The sequence below is a fragment of the Gavialis gangeticus genome, unplaced genomic scaffold, assembly GCF_001723915.1.
Source record: "Gavialis gangeticus isolate Ggan-Ray unplaced genomic scaffold, GavGan_comp1, whole genome shotgun sequence".
Lineage (NCBI taxonomy): Eukaryota > Metazoa > Chordata > Crocodylia > Gavialidae > Gavialis > Gavialis gangeticus.
In genome coordinates this window covers 118,329,728-118,351,976 of record NW_017728992.1, presented here as the reverse complement: position 1 = coordinate 118,351,976, position 22,249 = coordinate 118,329,728, and the positions used below count along the sequence as shown (strand labels likewise).

Sequence of the window (22,249 nt, the reverse complement as noted above, 5' to 3'; positions counted from 1 at the left end):
TAAAACCTGATAAAAACGAGTTATTATGCTTCTAGCAGAGATACTTCTGCTCTAAGAGAAATGCCAGTCTTTTTCATGGATGACATGAGGCAGCTGGGAGTGAAGCTGGAAGCATAATTAAGTTGGATATTAAAGTGATGTTTAATACCATATACAGTTGTACACTAATTCTGTACAACAGGGGTATCAAAGATACATCACATGGGCTAGATCTGGCCTGCGGAGTGCTATCATCTGGTCCATAGTGACTGGACCCAGGCACTACCATCTGGTGCATGCAAAACCAGCCCCACGCACTGCACACAGAGTGTGGGGCCAGTCTGGTGCACATTGTGGGCAGAACCCAGGGCTTGTCCATGCTGCCAGCTGCACTCAGGGTCAGACTAGAGCTTATGCAGCTGGCAGCACCACCCTGCCACTGCACTCCAAGACGCTCCATAGCACCTCTACCAACCCAGGCCCACACACTGGATCCAGCCTGAGGACCAACCCAGAACCACTCATCCAGCCCATGGGACCCGATGAGTTTGACACCCCTGCTGTACAATAACAAAGTAGAAGAACCTGCTTTTGAATTTAAAAAAAAAAACTGTTCAGATGATGGAGGGGATAACAGAGAGAGCACGGAGAGCAAATTGGCAGAGTGAATATGTACACCTAGCAACAGATTATGATCAGTATTGCAGAAGGTAGGGCAAGGCGGGTGGCATCTTAGAGACTAACTGATTTAAAGAGACATTACCTATAGGCAACAACCTACCTGATCAGATGCCATGGAAGGACTGGCAGAAGGAAGAACTTTATATAGAAGGGAAGGGGAACCTCTACGAGAGGTAATACCATAAGTGTATATTGATTAGATTGACTGAGATGAACAAGGTTGATAATACACAGAGAGACATCAGAGTTAACAGCAAGTCCAAGCAGCAGGATAAGGACCCATAGTCCCTGTTAAGACCACAGTTAATACAATCAAGTCTTTGGATGATCAGTATTGGACACAATGCTGTCAGTCAAATTTCCAAAATAGCAGGTTGATTGTGCTTTTATTCCCATGGAGAATGCTGTCAAACTGGACTCTTGGTTGCGGAAAGTATTATTCTCAGTAAGAGGGGTGGATTCTAGCCGCAATACTGACCCCACAGCTGTGTGCTAATATTTTATACCTGTGGTTTTGAAACTACATATCATCAGCAGATGCTATTAGCAGAATGTAGTCCTAACTAAAAGATCAGACAGACATCTATATTGTGTAGGCCAACTAGTGATTTGTATTATTGAAACTGCAGGGAAAATAATTGTGGGTACATTTTAGAGACAGGGAAAACCCTATTTGAAAATTAAGCCCTGCTGTAATAAATGATTTAAAGGAAGGGGCTCTGAACAAATTATTTTACTTTGGATGTAGTATCAGGCTTGGCTGATATAGATTAAATTGCTTTATTGAGATAAATTGGTTCATTCATCAAAGTGAATGAATGAACTACTGGATGCACAGGAACAGCATTAGGGAAAACTAAAACATAACACAGAAATTGGCTCATATTTAATTTATAATATAAAACCAAAAGACTATGAGATAATCAGAGAAACTATAATGACTGAATCAGGTATGACCTTCTCTGGACATGCGTCTGGATAATTCACCTTGAGTAAAAAAGAAGTGCACATTAAATAAATAAAAGAAAGAAAGACAGACAAAAAGAATAATACATATACCTTTTTGTGACTATGCCGCTCTCTTGCCACATGGAGAATTTTAGATTTGAATATGTTTAGTCTGTCTAAGGTAAAAGTGAAGCCCCTTGAGGCTGGGATAATGTTTTATTTTAGGTTTTGCACACAGAAACAGTGCTCAGTAAATAACATTTTGGGGCAAGAATAACAACGGAATGCACATTCTGATTAACTAAGCCTGTAAACAGACATCTCATGTGAGGAAGTTTGGATTGTTCCAGGTTTTGACTCTGATCAAAACAGTAAGGGCATAGCCCTCGGTACACAGAGCCCTCCAAAGTTGCATTGATGCCCTTCTGCCAGTAGGTGGCCATGAAGAATAGCAGCCTGACATGCTTGCCCCTGGAATGAACCTCAATTAAGTTAGATGAGCTACAATTAACTTTACAGATGCACGCAGCAATACCCTGGGAAAAACTGTTAGCACATTTTATCCAGCATACTTCACAGGTACTTGAAGCAGGACAATGACTGTGAACATCTGTGTAGGATCCAGGTACACGAGGCTTTCTCCTGGGAGAAATGCAATGCCTGCTTACAGCCTTATATGTGCATTACGATGTACTTTGACAGGAAACTCTCTATACTATTGTATTAAACAGAAAATATCTTGTCCACGTGTCCTGCAAGAGATAGCTCCCTTGGAGCAAGAACCTAAACCCAGAGAGGGTACTCATCAGCAAGCTTTTTTTTAAAAAAAATGTTTTTGCTTACTTGCTGCTCCTATGAATCCTGTATTCATTGTTGCACAAAGGCATCTCTTTATAGGAAGGATGAATAGTACCACTCCACTCACTTCATTACATGATATTTTTGCAATACTGCACTATGGTAGCATCTGATGAAGGGAACCCCTGCTCACAAAAGTTTATGCATCTGGGACTCAGCTACTATAAGGTGCCTCTCTACTTAGCTATGCTAGTCTAAAGTCAGGCAGAAGGCAAACTACCTCTCTCTGTTCATAAAAAAAACAACAAGTATTATATTCCATGCTTCTCAAGGGGGTGGTTAAAAATGATACCAAAGAACAATATAAAAATGCCTATAATGAGATCTAACCAAGGATTTAACTAGACAGGTATTCTTTTTCCAATAGAGGCTGAGGCTGGATGCTTCAGATGAAGGAAAAAAACCACCCTAAATAAATCTCCATAAAGCACATCAGTATGCAGTGATATCCAAAGGAAACATATTTCTCAGCTATTAATCAACTTGTATCCTCACATTTCAATTAATAGCTCCACTGATTTCATAACAAAAGAATTTATTCATTATAACATAAAAGAAACCTACAGGAAAAGTACAGGTATTAGTTGATTTACTTCATGTCAATGGATCCCTGCCTCAAACTGAATTTTTACATTGGCACTTGGTAAATGTCAATGGATGATAATGACAACATGAGAACTTTTCATATCTTGTGGTTATCTTTTATGCCATTTTATTAAAGTCTGGTTCACTGGCAATGCCAGGAACACCTAAAACCAGCCATTTTCCCACCAATGCTGGAACAGACTGACCACAGTATTAGCTTATTTTAATCCCCTCTATACTCACCCTTACATTTCTTGAAGCAAAAAAAAAAACAAAACCTTTTGGGGATAGAGTTTTTCTTGATTTGTTTCCCTCTAAAGATGAGGCAAAAAAGCCAGATTACATCAACTTTTCTGCACCAAGCATGAACATAATAGATAGAATAGAATGCAGATATCTGCATTCACAATTGCAATAGATAGCCTCATTACAAATGTTGCATTTAGGTAACTTAGAAACAACCACAATTTCAAAATTGCAGCACTATGCAAGCTCAGATCAAAAGCCCAAGTCAGGTTTGAAGAAAATAATTTTTGCAGATTTCAAGTCACAAGCAGTTAAAGCAAAGCTGTGAGCACTTAATGTAGCATTGTTTTTTAGCTTTAGGTCTTTTGGGGGGTGGTGAGAGAGAGCGAGAGAGAGAGAGAGCGCGCATTCAATTAAGAACATGATTATTAATTTTAAAACAGCCATAACTAAAACTATTTGAAAGAATCTGGGTCTGAATTAGTACCAAGGAAAAAAGCCAACTTAAAAAAAACCTGGTTCAGTAAGTATGAAGTTATGAACATTGGAAGTCAGGACCAATGTTCTGAACTGCCAGAAAAGAGATCCAAGAGTAAGAAGGGATGACAGCAAGGAAGACATTAATCAATGATAGAAGAAGACAAAAGGGAACACATAGATCTGGCCGATCTGGAAGTAGGTAAAAAACAAAGGTGAGATATAAGCAAGGGCAGAGCAATACAGAGCCCTGAGGTTTAAGGAGCCTGAATTTGATATGGGAGATGTAGGCAAGTCAGCAAAGAGGTGAAAGCATCACTTTGAGCAGAAAGATTATTTTAACAGCACCATCTTGAGTTAACTGGCATGTAAGAAAGCAAGCAGGGATACCAAGGGAAAAACCTACTAAAATCAGAAAAATAGAGCAGAAAGGAGGAATTTAGGGGAGTTCACAGTTTCACAGAAGTTTAAAGCTGGAAGGGACCTTGTGAGATCACTGGGTCCAGCCTCCCTGCTCTGGGCAAGAAAGACTGCTGGAGTCAAATAACCCCAGCAAGGTGTATATCCAGTCTCCTTTTGAAGATCTAAAAGGTAGATGCCTGCACCATCTCTACTGGGAGTCTATTCCAGAGTTTAATCTCACAAATCATGAAGAAGTTTTTCCTTATATCCAGTCTGAAACCTTTTTCTAGGAGTTTATGACCCTTGCTCCTGGTTTTCCCCTGGGGCACTTTGGTGAATAGTTGTTCATCTAGTCCCTGATGCTCATCCCTGATATATTTGTAAACTGCCACCATATCCCCCTGAAGTATTCTTTTTTTATATATTTATTAAATTTGAATTCATTGAAAGAAGAAATTTCAGAGATGATATAAATGAAGACCAGGTAGAACCCTCGATTTTGGTATGGAGGATGGAGATTACAGAAGCCAGACAAGTAAGAGCCCAAGAAATCAAAACTAATTCCAAGCTTTCAAGTTTGTTGGAAACACAACTGAATGTTGGATGGAGAAAGATGGGTGAAGATTAGGTTTAAGGAGAGATGCTGAGTAATACATTCTAGTGATAAATAAGAGTAATAAAAATTAAATTTCTCATGAGTTTAGTTTATACTTTTTATTTTAAAATATTTTGTCTAATTATTTTTAATTAAGTCAATTTAGTACTATTTTTAATGAAGTGAATTTAGTATTTTTAATTAAGTGAAGTCACTGGTATCAGATTGACTTGAAAGCATGGGAGACAAATTACTAAATTGCAGCAGGTTACTATTAGGTAATATGTAGTAGATCATTTGTTCTGTTGGAGAGAATGACATGATGCGGTTTGTCCAGCACTTTTAAGCAATTACCCTTTTAAATGGGAAATGCAACTGGATAGAATTTCATTTGCTGGTTTTGAAGAAGCTAAATAGAAAATCTTTGGGAAATCAATACATTTATATTGATGTTCAATTTAAATGAGCTAAAAATCAATAGTTAATTTGTAGCAATAAATTTACAAATTTAGAACATTTCTAAAATGTTCGCTCTCTCTCTTTCACTAAAATATAGGCAGCAAGTAAAAAAATGACAATGTTCCTGCAAAAACAATGCCCCAAAGTTAACAGGGCTGAATAAAAGACCCATTGTGAAAGTATATTCAATGATAGAAAATGAGGATGTGATTCTCACCTGCCCCACACCTGAAGTAGATTTTTACAATTGTGCAAAGTCAGTATATACATTGGAATGATCATACCCTGCACCTCTTTTGGACTGGTACACATGATTGCACAGCACAGAACTGGGTCCTGTGGATCAAGCTCATCCTTGACATCACTTTGCAGATGATTTTTTCTATTGTACTCGTATGTGGTATTTATGTCAGCTGGTGACCCAACAGTAATTCTTTGGCAAGGCATTATTATTTCCCAAATGTATAGGCCTTAGCTCAATATGATCACTTTCAATTTTGTAACTCCTTAATAAGTGAGAGTGTTAGGTTGTGTAATGTTCTGGAATCTGGAGAATGGGGAAAGTACAAAATGAGCGAGCAGGCAATGTCCGTCCTTCTAAATATTTGTATAGTTTGTGTAATAGAGGAAAGTAGATTATTTCAAACTCAAATTTTGGATTGGCATATCTGATCCAGACCATGGTTCTTCTCGTGGGCCAGACAACCCAGCTCCACATCTGGTCCATGTGATTTCTTGCCACAGCTTACCAGAGTCAGTGTGTGAGCACAGCCAGCACACAGAGGGTCAATATTGCCACTCTGCTGCCCATTTGTATTCTGATGGGCAATCAAAGTCTGGAAAATTTGCTGCGGATAAGGGGGCAGGCAGTATTAATCCCCTACATGTTGGCTGTGCTGCACACTGGCTATGGGAGCAAATGCTCCACAACAAGAAGCTCCACAACTTGATCCAAGCATGAGTTGTTGGCCAGAGAGAAGCCCCACTGTCTGGATGACCCACCTCTGCAAACTAGATTCAGCCCATGTGGCCATGTGTTGACATGCTTAGACTAGATGAGCTAACAGACCCTTCTGATTTAAAGATCTAGAGAAGACCATTTTCTCAGCTCTGTTCTACAGTGTTCTTCTGGGAAATGACATTCCATTTGAGTTCTGTCATGCATTTGTCCCTCTTTTTAACTTATTTGATTGTTACTAAGTGTGTGATGACCCTTCTTTACATTGGGTCATTGTTTTCTTCTATATTCACTACCTCATCTTGAATACAATTTATTAAAATGATAATACAATAAGGCCTAGGATTGGCCAACAGTACTGTCTTGTTTATATCAAGTGAATGCTCTAAAATAAATTGTGATAAATGATTTTTCTTATATCCCCATGATCCCATAAAAATCTCAGGACCTTTTTATAATTGAATTTATACTTGTTTTTCCGGCTTCATTTGTAAAGGACAGTAGTATCAAAGGCAGTGATTATCTTTTAAGGTATCAAAAGTTAAGTGTAAAAGTAAATATTTCAGTGTTAAGACAGTGGCTTAAACCTGGTTTGGGAAACAGCTCTCTAGTGGCTTCAATCAGATTGCATATAAGCAGTATTAGATGAAGCTCAAGGTGAAACTATGCTTATATTTCAAGGTGGTAGCAAATAATATCAAATTCATCTTGATACTTTCCTGATCCACCCATTGGTTGCTCTAAAGAGCATCACAAACCAAAGTTACAATAGTGAAAGATCACAAAAAGGCAAAGATTGCAAAGACTAGCCACATCCACTGTATAGATGTTGGGGACATGGGTGATATAGCAACAACCAGAAAATTCTACTGTGTAAAAACGGATTGTCCTGGGACTGGTTAGATCAACTTTTGGACATGGATGGAAGCATGGAGGAAGCATGAAAAGCTGCCGATCCATCACAATATGCAACACTTTTGGGTTAATAAATATGTAAAAAAATGTACTCAACACATACATGGCAAAATCTCTTCTGTTGTAGAGTTTCTAATTGCCACTTCTTTCCATGTGTCTCTTTCATCTAGATCTTCAGCTAGCCAGCAGTTTACAGGCAAATGAATCTTCTGATCAGAGACTAGAGCCACTTTCTCGAGTTTAATTTCCTCTAAGTACCAGCTGGGATCACTTCCACTGTTGTCATGGCCAATGCGGATTTTATAAAGTTGTCCAAGTTCTTTGAGATTAACCTTTAATAGTAAAAATAGAAGAGTCTCTTATAATGGTACATTTCACCAGTCCTCCCTGTACTGATAACAATGCAGATGAACCAGCTTACAATTTGTATGTGGCCCTGGACTGTTGCCCTAATACTCACTGAATCTGAGGATTTAGGCACATGGCACAGTTGAACCAGAAAATGCAATTCGTTTTATCCACCAACGTAGATTACACAAGCATCTGGAGAGGAGAGACAGGCAGCTCTTGCAGGGTTGCTTCTTGCAGCATGAGAGGAACATACCAAGAGTTCTGCTGCATGTTCGAATTAAAGCTGGACAGAAACCACCTGTAGAGTTGTTACACATTTTCAAGCACTAACTTGATAGGTGGCTAGATCTTTTTTACTGTAAAGTCACTTCTATCTTGTGATAATTACTTTGCACTTATGGCTGGTCTAAATTTATTGTGCAAGTAACCATCATTATGCAGGTAATTGCATAACATATGTAACATGTAGCAGGGGCCTAATAGATGGCAGAAGGGCAGATAATAAGTTTGTTCACCTCTTTGTTTCTTACAGCACAGTTACCTGGGGATAGCTGTTTTTTTTCCTGTTTTTTCCTGAGCAATTTCTACACCAAATTCCAGATAGTTATACCAGTACAAGATTATATGCCATACATCTTCTCCTTGTTTACTGATGTGATTAAGTCATGTACCCAGGTCCGGAGTAGAGTACTGTTAATACATATGCACAGTATTTTACTGCACAAACAACTTAATTGACATCAATGCTGTATTATGCCGATCAAGTAAAAGGGACCAAACAGGCAGGCTCCTTTTTTAGGTCTCCAGGTATATTCTCTTTGGGGACTGAGGAGCCAAACAAATATATAAACATTTAAACAAGTAGAATGCATTTTCGTATCACTGCCGTATATGGTACATTTTGCATACTATACAGCTACTGTCAGGTGCATCTTTAACTATTTCTACCCCATACCAGCCTTCAATGGCCCAGTTTTATCTTAAACTTCTATTTTTGTGTGTTGATGTCAGGAGTTAACTGTTTCTGTAAATGCTGACACCACATTGCAGCAAATTTAAAACAGTGGAACTCAGCTATGTCACACTTAATATTGCATAAGAACTTCTGTTTTGAACTGCACAAGTTTGCTGAGAAACACTGAAGGCAGCAACCTAAACATAAAAGCAGGGTTAACCAGTTTTTAGTTTCTCATCTTCCATGGCAAATTTGACAGCATTCAATATAGAGAAAAATCCTGGAAAAGATTAGGTCCTAAAAAAATAACTGGTTTTCTTTCCTCATCCCACAAAACTAATATAGCATAAAATAGCATAATAACTGGTTTGGGCAATAAGTTGAGACAAATGTCATCTCATTAGTCAGCACCACTGAAACTCAGGATAGATAAATTTTCTCTTTAAAGGCATGACTTGGGGAGTAAAGGGCTGGAGATAAGTCTACTACACCAATGTCTGCTCCTGATGGTATTATTTATTTGGCAGATGTAATGTCCCCTGGGAGTACAGAGGAGGGATTCAGCTCACCTTTTTGACAGGGCACATAGTGCTTTCTTCCTCCATGGGGCTGGCTCTGTGGATCTGAGGAGAGTAAGGAGGGCATGAGGGTCACATCCCCTTTGCTCTCCTCTTGAAAGTGTAGTGCTTACACTAACACAAGACTGTCATAGCTCTTGTGCTTTCCAGACAAAAAAAACTAGAGAAGTGTCTGCCCACTGCTTAAAGGCAGGGAACAGTATTTTCTCCATCTTATTCCTTAGATTCCTGAGACAAAACAGACATGATTCTAGCTTGATTCATGGCATGTATGATGATGATGATGAAAAGAAAACTTTACTTACAGGAGAAGTTGGCAGTCTGTTTAACCAAAGCAATACATTTAACCAAAATATTACCTGGAGCAAGCATTAGAAACTGGGTGTGCCAGTGACTCACGTAAGGAATATGCAGCATATATTCAGAGCAGGTAAACATTATCTTGAGTCTAACTCAGACCAAGTGCAGGTATTAAATTGCCTGAAAGCTTACAATTAAAGAAATTCTTTTTGCAAAAATCTTGTTGGTCTAATAAAAGATATCTTTACTACGAGTCCCGATTGGTATTGAATTGAGTCATACAGGGTGCATCTACATATGCAATTAGCTAGTAACAATAAACTGGCACAGTTTGCACCACATTTTTTGCCTTCCGGGTACAGTTTTTATTTACCCATGTGCTCAGGACCCCAGCAAGTGATATGGGGTAGAGCAGCTCTGGACTGGCAGGGATTCCAGGGGGTCAGCTTGCCAACCCAGGGCTGCTCCAGCCCAGCTCAACATGCTGTGGAGGAGCTGGCTTGGGCTCCAGTACAGGGCTAGCTGGCATGCAGCCCCTGTATTGTGGCACCCTCATGCCCCAGCCAACCGCAGTCACTGTCTACATGTACATTTTAGTGCATGCAACTACTCCACTGTAGGACAGTGCTTGTCCTATACAGTACTATTCTCCATCAGAGTTAATTAAGTTACTGTGCCCTAGTATGGGAACACGTGAAGACAGTGACGCTTTACTGTGGAGCTTATTAGTCAGCTCTGCAGTAAAGCATACGTGCAGTTGCACCCACAGGGTTGCAACTTATCATCCAGCCACAAAACTAAGCACATCACAAGCAGTGGTGTATTATAAAAACAAATGTAATCAGGTGTTAGAGTTATAATTTTGTTGTGAACTAAATAAGTTGGCAAAAAATGCTGTGATAGAATTGGCTTGGGCAATTCCAGGAAATGTATGTTCATTCTTTGATGGAAATTAAGGCAGGATTGTTAATGGCAGGCAGTAAATCCGTTATACAATGGTAGCTGCAGAACTGATAAAGGCAATTCAGTAACAGTTTAAAACCTGCATCTCACATACCCGTGTTTGAACATTAACTCACCCATGTTTGAATATTAGTATTAGTTTCTGACATAGTAATCAGATAATCCCTAAGCATAATATCCATAAACATAATTCTCCTCCTCCTCACCGGAAGTACCTCTGGAATCAGAATCTGCTACCTAAAAGCACATCAGCAGTTTGATCATTCTGAAACATGAATCAGTGACTTGGCAATGAACCATTCTGAGTTATTGCTGGTGATGCGTGCAGTACCTATTGTTATTTTGTGTACAAAAGGCATGTACACAAAATAACAGTAGGTACTGCATGGTCTGTGCTCCCTGCCCCTGTATTTTCAGGTAGCAAATTAACTGCTGAGTAGAGCAAATTACAGCTCACTAAGAGTCTGCACGTGTAGATGCAGATGCTTACTATGCAGTAATTTGCTCTACTGCACAGTAAGTACCTCATGTAAACACGTCCAGTGAGAATAAAGTGAACATTTTGTTAACTTTAGTGTACTCATGGTGTTTAACATTTATGCCAAAGATGACAATAATCACATGTAGCCTGGGTGTACTTGGGTTTTGTTTCTCCCGTCTCCAATCAGAGGGGATTGTTAGCTGGCAGGTGTGCTGTGGGTGAACTGCACGCTGCTCACAGTTCCCTCCGTCCTTATAGAACCAGGCCAGGACAGTTACGTGGCTTAACTATATACAAATGTATTAATATTAACTTATTACAGAAGAAATAAACAAATTATAAACATATGTACACTTATATATAATATACAGATATATAATATGTACAATTGGGGTGATGGGGCGCACCCAGAGAGTAGTGGTGGACAGGTCATACTCAACCTGGCAAGATGTGAGCAGTGGGTTCCCCCAGGGCTTGGTCCTTGAGCCTGCACTGTTTAACATCTTCATCAGAGACTTAGATGAGGGGGTTGAAAGCACGTTGTTCAAGTTTGCTGATAACACTAAGATGTGGGGCAAGGTGGGCACACTTGAAGGGAGAGTGAGGTTACAACTAGATTTAGACAGACTACAAAAGTGGGCATATGAGAATAGGATGCGGTTCAATGTAGATAAATGCAGGATGCTGCACCTTGGGAGAAGGACTCCACAGAATACATACAGACTGGGGAGTTCCCCTCTTGAAAGCCCAGAGGCGGAAAGGGATCTTGGAGTCATTACTGACTCCAAGATGAACACGAGCCGCCAATGCCAGACCGCAGCCAGCAAGGCCAGCCATACCTTGTCATGCATCCAAAGATGCATCTCCAGCCGGTCCAGAGAGGTTATACTCCCCCTCTAAGCAACACTGATCAGGCCACAATTGGAGTATTGCATCCAGTACTGGGCGCCGCACCTTAAAAAGGATGTGGCCAGCCTGGAGAGGGTTCAGAGGAGGGCCACCCGCTTGGTGAGAGGGCAGCAGGATAGGCCCTATGAGGAGAGACTGAAGGACCTGAACCTGTTCAGCATCCGCAAGAGGAGGCTGAGGGGGCACCTGGTGGCTGCCTACACTCATCAGGGGAGATCAACAGCAAACAGGTAGAGCCCTTTTCTCCCCAGCACCACCTGGGGTGGAGGAACAATGGTAATAAGCTGATGGAGAATAAGTTTAGATTAGAAATCAGAAGGCAATATTTTACAGTTAGGGTGACCAGAATCTGGGACCAACTTCCTAGAGAAGTGGTCCTCACCCCTACCATGGGCAAATTCAAAAAGAGGTTAGATGATCACCTGTCTGGGGTCTTGTGAACCCAGCATTCATTCCTGCCTGTGGCAGGGGGTCGGGCTAGATGATCTGATCAGGTCCCTCCTGACCCTAGCTACTATGAAACTATGAAACAATAACTTATAGGCAAATTCTATATGGCCTTATACCACGGATCTAAATTCAGGTAAGTCACAGGTAAATGATAAGGGAAGGTCCCAACTGGGGTTGCAGTCATATAAACTCTATAATAATTAATCAAATCACAAAACAAGGCATTCAAATTAACAAAATATGAGGCACTGTTTACATAATATAAGGTTCATGGACACCATTCAATACCTCACCCCAGCAGGTGGGGGCACTCCAAAACCCCCAGATATCTGGGTCCCCCTGACGATGCTCCCAAGGGGGAAAAGGATCCCCAGTTTTCTCAGCCCTTTGTGGCCCCAGTGGGGATGCTTCCTGTAACAAGATGGCATCCTTGGGGGTGCTGTGATCTCCCCTAATGCCCCCTTAATGTGCCAAGTTAGTCTAAAAGGACACCCTCAAATTCTTGCCCGCCACATCTTTGATGTTAAATGTATAATAGGGAGGCTGCCTTTCCATCCTTTTGGACACAGTTTCCTGCTGTATACTGGCCCCTTTCTGTAATGGGTGTTTCGGTGCACCCTAGCCTTATGGGCTGTGTGTGGCTCCAACCACCCCTTTACCACACCCCAAGCCTTGCTGATGGAACTGATGTTCTTTGGTCTCGTACTGTCATACTGGCACTCAGGCTCTCCACAGCCCTGTCTTGCTTTGTGCCCTCTCGGGCACTTGGGTTCTCCACAGCCCTGTCCTGCACTGCACCCCACAGGCACTCGGGCTCTCTGCAGCCCTGTCCCGCACTGCACCCCACAGGCACTTGGGCTCTCCGCAGCCCTGTCCCGCACTGCACCCCACTAGGTGCTCAGCAATCACTGCCCCCTCTCTGAGCTTCTCACTGCCCCTTCTCTGGGGCTGCTCTCTGCCCCTCTCTCTGGGGTTGGGGTTCCCACGCTGCTGTGGGTCCCCTATGAGGCCTCCTCCAACCCCTAATAGCCTCACCCAAACCTCCAGTGAAAACAGCAAACAAAACTCAAGCCCCTGGGCTATAACATATATCCTAGCCACCCAGCTATAACCTTATTCCAGCCACATCAAAGGTTCCATCCTTTCCCCAGTCTCGGAGCTGTACCTGCAGTCTGGCCCCTCCCCTCTGCTTGCTCTGGGAGAGCTCCTTCCCCCATGGCTGCTGGCAGGGAATTCCCCCCTCCTGGTCTCAGGCCTGGAATTTATATGGGAGCCAGGCCCTGCTCCTTACGGTCAGCTGACCAGATGCAGGTGCAGCCACTTCCCTCATTAACCAGTTGTCCCAGCAACCTGCACCTGGGTTCTTGCTCTCAAAGCAGCAGGCACCTTAGTGCCCTGCTACACTTCCCAGTAAAGCTGCTCTCTCCTCTCTGAAAAGCCTGGCCTGGGTATTTCCTCCCTCTGGGAACCCCTTTATCCAGGTAATTCACAAATCTGGGGCCAGGTAGGTGGTCTGCATCCCCTCGGAGCAGGTCGCTCCTTGCGGTAGGAGCCTCCCAGGCCTCTGGCTCCCTCCTGGGCTGCCTACCTGCTGGTAGCTCCAAGCACTGTTGCATGCTCCTGGGGGCTCTACCTTCTGCTCAGGGTTGGGGACCTTAGCTGCCTTGCATGGTCCCAGGGCTCAGTCCAGCTTAGGCCCACCATGCAGCACCTCCTACAGCAAGTTGCTGGCCTCGTGTTGGAGGCAGGGGACCCGAGCCACCTCACGTGGCTCCCAGGGTCTCAGTCCATTGAGGACCTGCTGTGCAGTGAAGCAGGCACCAAGTCCCTGTCCACATGCCATGGGCTGGAGATCTGAGCCACTTCAAGCAGCTCCCAGGATCCTGGTCCCACTCCTCGACCATGCTGTGCACCGTCTGTGTACCAGCTACCTGGCTTCATGCCAGGGGTCACACACCCGAGCCGCCACATGAAGCTCCCAGCGTCTGCCTCTGTACACCAAGCTGTGCAACATTATCACCATGCTCCTCATGGTGGGGCTGGTGACACATACACTCACTGCAACCATCTGGCGATGGGGTCTTTGGGCTCTTCAGGGCAACTTTGCCCCACTGGTGAGTTCTTACCAGCTCTTCTTCTGCCCACTCTCTTCTTCATCCCTCGAACCAGCTGTCCGTGTGCCAGGCACGCTGCTCTTTTATATACTCCAGAGGCTCCGCCCCCGGCTTATAAACAGACAAATCAGGATGAAGTAGGTACAGTCTTCAACTAGGTCCAGGTCTCTTTGCCTCCCCCTGGTAGGGGCAGGACAAACCCCTCCCCAGCCATTTCCTGATTGGTGGAAAGGCTCCACCAATCACAATGAAGATTCTCTGAGCCCAGTGTGCCAGGCTGTTGCCAGCAAGCCCACCACACACTTTTTAGAAACAATTTTAAATTGAGTATTTTGAGCAAAGGGAAAGTTAAAATGGAAAATATCATTGCCAAGTAGACCAGTAAAAAACCTGTACATTTTGGCCCCTTTTTGGCAGACCAACAGTACAATTTGAGAGAATCATAGAAAGTTATGGTTGGAAGGGACCTCAAGAGGTCAACTAATCCAACCCTTTGCTCAAAGCAAGACCATACCCAAACTAGATCAATCCAGCCCATGTGAAGATTTGTGAACCAGGCTTTGTGAAGATGGGCCTTAAAAATCTCAAAGGATGGAGATTCCGCCACCTCTCTAGGTAGCTTGTTCCAGTGCTTCACCACCCTCCTAGTGAGAATGTTTTTCCTAATATCCAGCCTAAACATCCCTTGCTGAACCCTGAGAACATTGCTCCTTGTTCTGTCATCTGCCACTGCTGAGAACAGTCTAGCTCCATCTTCTTTCAAACCACCCTTCAGGTAGTTAAAGGCTGCTCTCAAATCCCCCCTCAGTCTTCTTTTGTCCAAACTAAATAGACTCAGTCATGTTTCCCAGCCCCCGAACCATTTTTGTTGGTCTCCGCTGGACTCTCTCCAACTTGTCCACATCCTTCCTATAGTGAGGGGGCCAAAACTGGACACAGTACTGCAGATGTGGCCTGACCAGTGCAGAATAGAGGGGAATAATTACTTCCCTCGATCTGCTGGCAATGTTCCTACTAATGCAGTCCATGTTGTTAGCCTTCTTGGCAGCAAGGGCACACTGCTGACTCATAACCAGCTTACTGTCCACCATAACCCTCAGCTCCTTTTCTGCAGAGCTGCTACTTAGCCAGTCAGTCCCCAGCCTGCACCAGTTCATGGGACTCTTCTATCCTAAGTGCAGGACTTTGCATTTGTCCTTGTTGAACCTCATGAGATTTCTTTTGGCTCAATCCTCCAATTTGTCCAGATCACTCTGAATCCTAGCCCTACGCTCCAGTGCATCTACAACATCCACCAGCTTGGTGAGAATAACAAATCTGCAAATTTTGCTAAATACCTTGCCACATGGACATGGATAGAAAAGGAAAGGGTAGAGGCAGGAAGGCTGACCAAGGGAAAAAGTAGCAATGGTATAATATGCAAGAAAGGGAGCAAGTAAATGCTGAGGTCTCTTCAACATATTCTCCAATACTGAGTAAATGGCTCAAGTAATCAGACAAACATGTTCAAAAGGAGCTGTGATGCATATCAAGGTTTGGAAGGCATTCAGAAGGCAGAAATCAGAGTCCATCCCAGGTGCTAAATAGCACTGTTAAATAGCACTAGAAGATGATGCTGGAAGTGTCTCATTCCACTAAAGTTCAGTTTAGCCTCACAAGACTGTATTTCTATCTTCTTATATTCTTCTCATCCCTCCTTGACATTCAGGCTGCAACTTAAGTGGCCTCAGCTTAGCCAAAACAATAGAGTTGCACCCACGTATGCCAGCTATGAATTGGGCCTACAGAGTTGGGAAGCAAACAAATATATTGGACTTGACAGGACAGAACAACATACAAAATCTCTATCCAGTGTATTCACAATGGATTGGATATGTTGTAACTACAGTATATGCTTCCCTAATACACACACACATGCACACACAGCAGTCAGAGATAATCACACACTTTCAAAATAGAAAGGATTGTTAAAGAATAAAATTAATTTAAAAAGTTCACAATATTGCTAAATTAAACCTGTGCTTAATATTCTTTCCACTTTTTATAAATAATGTAAATGCATCTGTGTGCCAAGAAAGTCATGTTTGTGCTCTGATGGAATTAAGGCAGGGCTGTTAATGGCAAACAGGGAATCAGTTATATACAATGCTCTGACAGGATAAACAAAAGCATTATAGGTTGATTCCTGGCTACTGTTGTAGTTTGAGGTTGGATCAATTTATCTTGCTGTCAGATCAGATATCATGTTGGTCTCTCAGTGGTATTGACTCACTAAAATGTTGCTGTTTGCCAACTGGAATGCTGTCAAACATATGTCAGATTTAGCTCTTGCAGTGCAATGCAGATGAAAATGCTCTTACAATCATACTGTACTGCTAACAATTTCTTGCCCTACCATAAGCATCACATCTTGAATTTGCTCTCTCATTTTCAGTATTGACCCAACCATGTTGAATCACTAAACAAGTCAAATGTAAGCTGGCATTTACAAATCTACGTTCACATCCAGAACATTTCACACATTGTGGTAGAAAAAAGTTGACTTGTTCCCTAGTAACCAAAATGCCTATGAAAACTCTTATTGGCTAGGTACAGACAGTTAAAAAGCCCAAGGCTGAATCGATTCAATCTTTGTAAGTTAGCCTAAGCTGCATAGATTGAAATGATAAACAAATGAACAGACATTCACTTTTGATTCAGGAAATTCAGCCACATGCTTGCGGTGGCCCAGGCCAGAATCTGAGAGTTGCTAGAGCATGTCTCCCTGCTCGGCTGGAGCAGATAGTTTGGGCCATGGCTAATCTGCCCACCCTGTGAGGTGGGGCTTGCCAGGAGTGTAAAGCATCCTGGGATTCTGGGGGGCTATGACTTAACTTGAATCTGGAGGGGATCTGGCACAGAGTTCAATAAACCAATTTAACCTACATCAGATAGGTCTGAGACTACATCCATCCAGGTTTATCTGAAACTAGTTTCAGGCATTTTGAAACCAGTTTATGTGCACTGAACTTCTGTTGCATTACAGATTTGAACTACTTTCCAATCACTTATACCAGTTTATGTGCAATTTATGTCCCTAGCCCTAGCCTTTCTGTTATGGCCCAATGGCTGCAAAAACAACAGTCAGTGTTATGTGGCATTTGTCTTCCTGGCACAAATGCAATAAATGGTCTGGCAGAGAAGAAAGATGGGGTCTTGTGGTTAAAACTCTGTGCTGGGAGTCAGGCAATCTGGGTCCATTGCTGGCTCTGCTTCAGACTTCTGAGAAGCCTTAAACAATTTACAATCCCTCTGTGTCTTAGTTTCTCAACTCTACAATTTAATAATCTCATGAGGATATTAGAAATTTCTTGATGCACTTGGAAATTCTCCAATTTCAAATCCAAGTTATTATTATTCAGGAGGACTCCAATGTATTCACCTTGTTTGAATTTAGCTCAGGCCAAGTCTGATTTCCCCATAATTTGAATGACAGAATGGGAATAATGGATTCTAATTCTCCCAAATGACTTCTGCAAAGCGAGTGTCATTGCTCAAGGATAAGGTAATGTCAGTAACAATTATGTAGTTGCCCTTAGACACATATGTGAACCTCCTACTGTTGACAGCCATGGAAGTTACATAGCCACAGTAAGGGAAGAATATATCCTTACTGACCTGTAACCTTCGACTCATCTAGTTTTGTGTACATCAATTAAAAGACAGACATTATACAATAAGGGAAAACCCCACATCACAGTATTCATCTTCTGCAGTCACCCAATGCAGACAAGAAATGATGTGCTAAGGAGGCATGAAGAGGGCCATGTTGAGGGTCTTTTAAAGCTCATAAAAGTGTTGAGATAACAGAACTGGAGTGGGACTAGAGTTCAGTATTCTGGGCCAAAGAGGTGGCCAAATGAATGAGCTATAAAAACTCTTTACTCCAACACAAAAACAAGGCATTTGTTGAAGTTCAAAACCCAGCCTGTTAAATACATGAAAATATGTTTGCTTCTAGTGAGATCTCCAGCTTGCAGTATAGTAGAGGTTGGATTGGGATGCAAATCCAAACTTCATGTAAATTTTGTTAGAGAAGGATTTTTTGTATGAATCTGGGATTTTAGTCTGGGCTATAACAGCGAAGTGTTAAGCAGGCTCACCAAATCCAAGCACGCTTAGATTCAGAGAGCTAGGAGTCTAATTTTTGGGTTAAATATCCAAAGGTAATCAGAGACTCTGAATTTCTTAGGAGTTGCCTATTAGCCGGTATAATAAAAAGTGCTAAATGAGCTTCCCACCATATAATTTTACCAAAAACACTTGAATCTTTATTTAAAGCTCCCCTGCCTTTTCAGTTCTGAAACACTATTAAGTACAGACAGCCAATTCTGTTAATTTATGGTAAATTTTGAGGAGTTCTGAAGCGGGGGTGCAGCTTAAACTTCTGAAGTCCCTGTTTACATGAGACATACTGTCAGCATTTACTAACCTTAAAAGCATTGCTGTCAGTGCAGTGACAGGAGTAATCCATTCTCTTTACAATATTTTTCTTAAGTGTAAGAGACAGTAAGTATATTCACTTATCCATCTGTGTCAATGTCCATTATATTTTAAACAAGTATTTTTTGTAAAATTACATACTTTGCCATTGACCTGGGCATGAGCAATTTTGGCCTGGTACTTTTGTGAAAGTGAAACTTCCTAATACAGCTTATATTTTAAAAAATGGCCATAAGGACTTATTGTGGCCTGAGCTTATGAATAAAGTTTGCTTTCTTAAGGGGCACAAAGACATTATCTATACAGTACTAGGTTTCAAAATGACTTACACAGATGTCCCTTTCAGTTACCAGCATGCTCATGATATTCTCATTGATGTCAACAGGGCCTGTCCTTGTGTAAAAAAGCAGAACTGATTCCATAACATCTTAATAAGGAAAATGGAAATTAAGGAACTCTTATTTCAAGAGGAACTTTCTCAGTAGCAAGATGGAAGAGAAAGCAAAATTGTGTCACTAGTTTTCTGCCATACATAAAGTTTTTGTAACCTGTCTGCCTTAAACTTAGGTATTGGGTAAAAGGCAACATTCAGATGAGGTAGCTCTCCAGGCAAAATTCATCCCTGGTGTAATTCCACTGAAGTCACAGTGCTTAACACAACTGCTAGAGGCTAAGCTTGACAACCAGTTGATGAATTTCCCATAAGGCCACATGATCAACAGGATTTCAGGGAGCTCCTATGTAATGGCTGAATTCCCAAAAGTAACAAGATTCACTGACTACACTAACTTACCTCCTGAGCCCTTGCAAATAATGAAGAAATCTAAGGGAACCAAAAGTATTTCCATGCTGTGAGCCTGCAATGCCAGAGATATTATATCTAATGTACCACCAAAACCACCCAGAGTCTAGCCATGATGCTTGTATTTTCCAGATGTCTGAACCCAGCCAGATCCTTGAATTATAGCCAACAAACCTGGCATTGCTGAACATTAACTCTAGAATTAGAAGATGTTGTAGCCAGTCTCACAGAGAGACTCTAAGTAGAGAGGATATATCTCTATAAGAATTTAAATGAACCCTACCTAAGAATCAATTTGTAATTTCTTCTAAGTTTGTACAAACCTTGACCCTAAAAATAGGTCCAGTAACAGATACTGGAATAACTGTCACCATATTGTAGGACATTTAAGCACTGGCTAACTTTCTCCTGCAACCCTATCAGCCCCTTTTCAAGTCTTTTGTGAGTTCAAGAGAACTCCCACTCCTTCCATTCCTGTACCTTCTAGCAGTACCCCAATTTATATCCCCCAAAACAGACAGCCACAATCTGCTACCCACCAAATTAAAAAGCATAGGTCATATCATGACCACCTTTTAAGCTTTAAATATGGCAAAGGTGGGAGGAAGGAGGATATTTCCTGCTAGTATGGTCAGAGAAAGTGACGTCAGAAATGACACTGCTTCATTGGAAACGCTGTTTCAATTTTACCTCATTGTGAGTTATGCTAATATTCAAGCGAGTCCTAGCAAATGTATCAGTATCCAAGACTAGGATATTGGATGATAGGCATAAGAACAGACCCAAGGTCATTTAAAACCCACTTTTGTGAATTCTCTGAATGGCTGTTCCCCAAATGGGAATGAGGATGTCCCATGAGGTTTGGGCCTTTTCTAAGTCCTCACCATATACAACTATGCATCTACCATCAAAACAGCCTTAATTCACAGATGAAGAACAGTAGGCAGAATCTGAAACTGAGCAAGACAGCCCTTAGGCTGGTATTGTTCTTTAAAACACTTTGAAGAGGCTGAAGCCACACTGCAGTCTCCTTTAGTGGAAGGTATACCTCCAGAGGGGGTCAATTTAGATCAGAATGTAGACATGCTCTGACCTTACAGCATCCACGAGTAATACTTTTCATCATTTCCATTTGACCAGCAAAAACTGCCCCACCCTGGATAATGAGCTGACCTCAGTGACGCATTCTTAGTACATCTTGCCTGGACAACAGCAATATGGTACGCCTGAGTCCTTTAAAAACTCCAGCTAATATAGAATTCTGCAACATAATACCTGCAAGCATATTACTTCAACAAATTAACTGTGAGCGTATCACCCGTCCTCTGCTCCCTCTCCTGTATTTCTATGAATATACTGTTAAGTTCAAAGTCTTGGATCTTATCTTCAAGGCACTCAATGGCATAGGTCCCGCTAAAGCTCTGGTATGCAAACCATGGTCAACAAATCAATACTTCGAGCACATGGCACTTTCTGACACAAGGATAAAGCTCAACTGAACAGAAGACAGAGTAGCTAAGGAGGCTGGTTCACGACTTCAGAACAAACCCCTTAAGTGAGCTAGGGATCACAGACTGCTCCACCTTTTGCTCCAACTTCAAGGTGCACTTCTTTCATCTTGTTTTCTTCACTGTACACACCACTATGGTGTTCATAAATAACCTTCTCCAAAAAAATTAAACTGTAACAAAAAAAGAGAATACTAAAGAGAGAACCAGAATAGAATGGCCTAGAAGGAAGGGCAAAAACTCTGAGTGGAGTAGAGGGCTAAGGCATATCACTATTGATTCTGCCATGTTCTTGAGAGCTCCTTGAGAAGTACTTCCAGTCCTACTGTTCCACATATGCCAAAGCCAGAACTGATCTCTCACATGCTTGCTAGCAGCAGGAGGGGCCTCCCTCAAGACAGCTTCACTGCCTCTTTTCTGGGTTTAGCATGTTCAGTGTGGGAGTAAGTAGACTATAGCCCAGTCCTTGAAAACTAGTATGCTGTATTTGGTACAGGACCAATTGGGGCTGGTGGTTTCATACTCATTTTATACCCCTAATCATAGTGGGAAGTGAGGTCTAGCTTTCTGCTGGACAAATATGGTCTTAACTCTTTTAAGGTGTATCCAACTGTCCTTGGCCCTAAAAGAACTATTTTAACAACCAGGGAGAGCTGCAGCATTGCAGTACTTGAGTCATGCACTGGCCCTGCTTGTGTCCTTTAAAAAAAAACAAAACATATTTGTTAGGTTTTTTTTACCATATAGATTTTTAATTATTGGAAACCATTAAGATAATGTAAATCTGTGGCATAAGGATGAAAGATAAGCAATGAAAGAAATGAATAATTCTTATCCATCATCCTAGATGACCTACATATTGGTAACTGATGGCTACTTCACTCTTTTGAATCATCCTTAGAGAAGTCTGATGATATGTAAACTGAATGAAACCAAGATAAAAAAAATGTAACAAAAAAAACCTTTCTTGATAAGTTCCGTGTGTATGCAATAATATGACATGCACCTTATGAAAAGAACAGAATTATTTACCAACGCATCATTAGTAACTGGAAGGAAAAATTCTGAATTTTATATTTTGCTATAATTTATAAGGACAGCTTAATAATTATTAAAGTTTAGTAACAAATGCTACTGCAACCATTGATAAAGTCCCCATTTATTATTTCTGGTTACTGCTAAAATCTGGCACTTTAAAACTGTTACTATGTGTTGTAGCAGAGTCTCTTTGCAGTAAAACAAGATTCTATCTG

The 22,249-nt window shown here is 41.6% G+C and overlaps 1 protein-coding gene across 1 annotated transcript in view; it reads right to left on the bottom strand.

Moving 5' to 3' along the window:
* LOC109298716 (lipoxygenase homology domain-containing protein 1) overlaps positions 1-22,249 on the bottom strand; it is a 236,860-nt gene that overhangs the window by 19,722 nt on the left and 194,889 nt on the right. Inside the window, exon 26 of the mRNA XM_019518967.1 lies at positions 7,207-7,435. Coding sequence (XP_019374512.1) covers positions 7,207-7,435 — 229 coding nt within the window. The remainder of the gene's footprint in view (positions 1-7,206; positions 7,436-22,249) is intronic.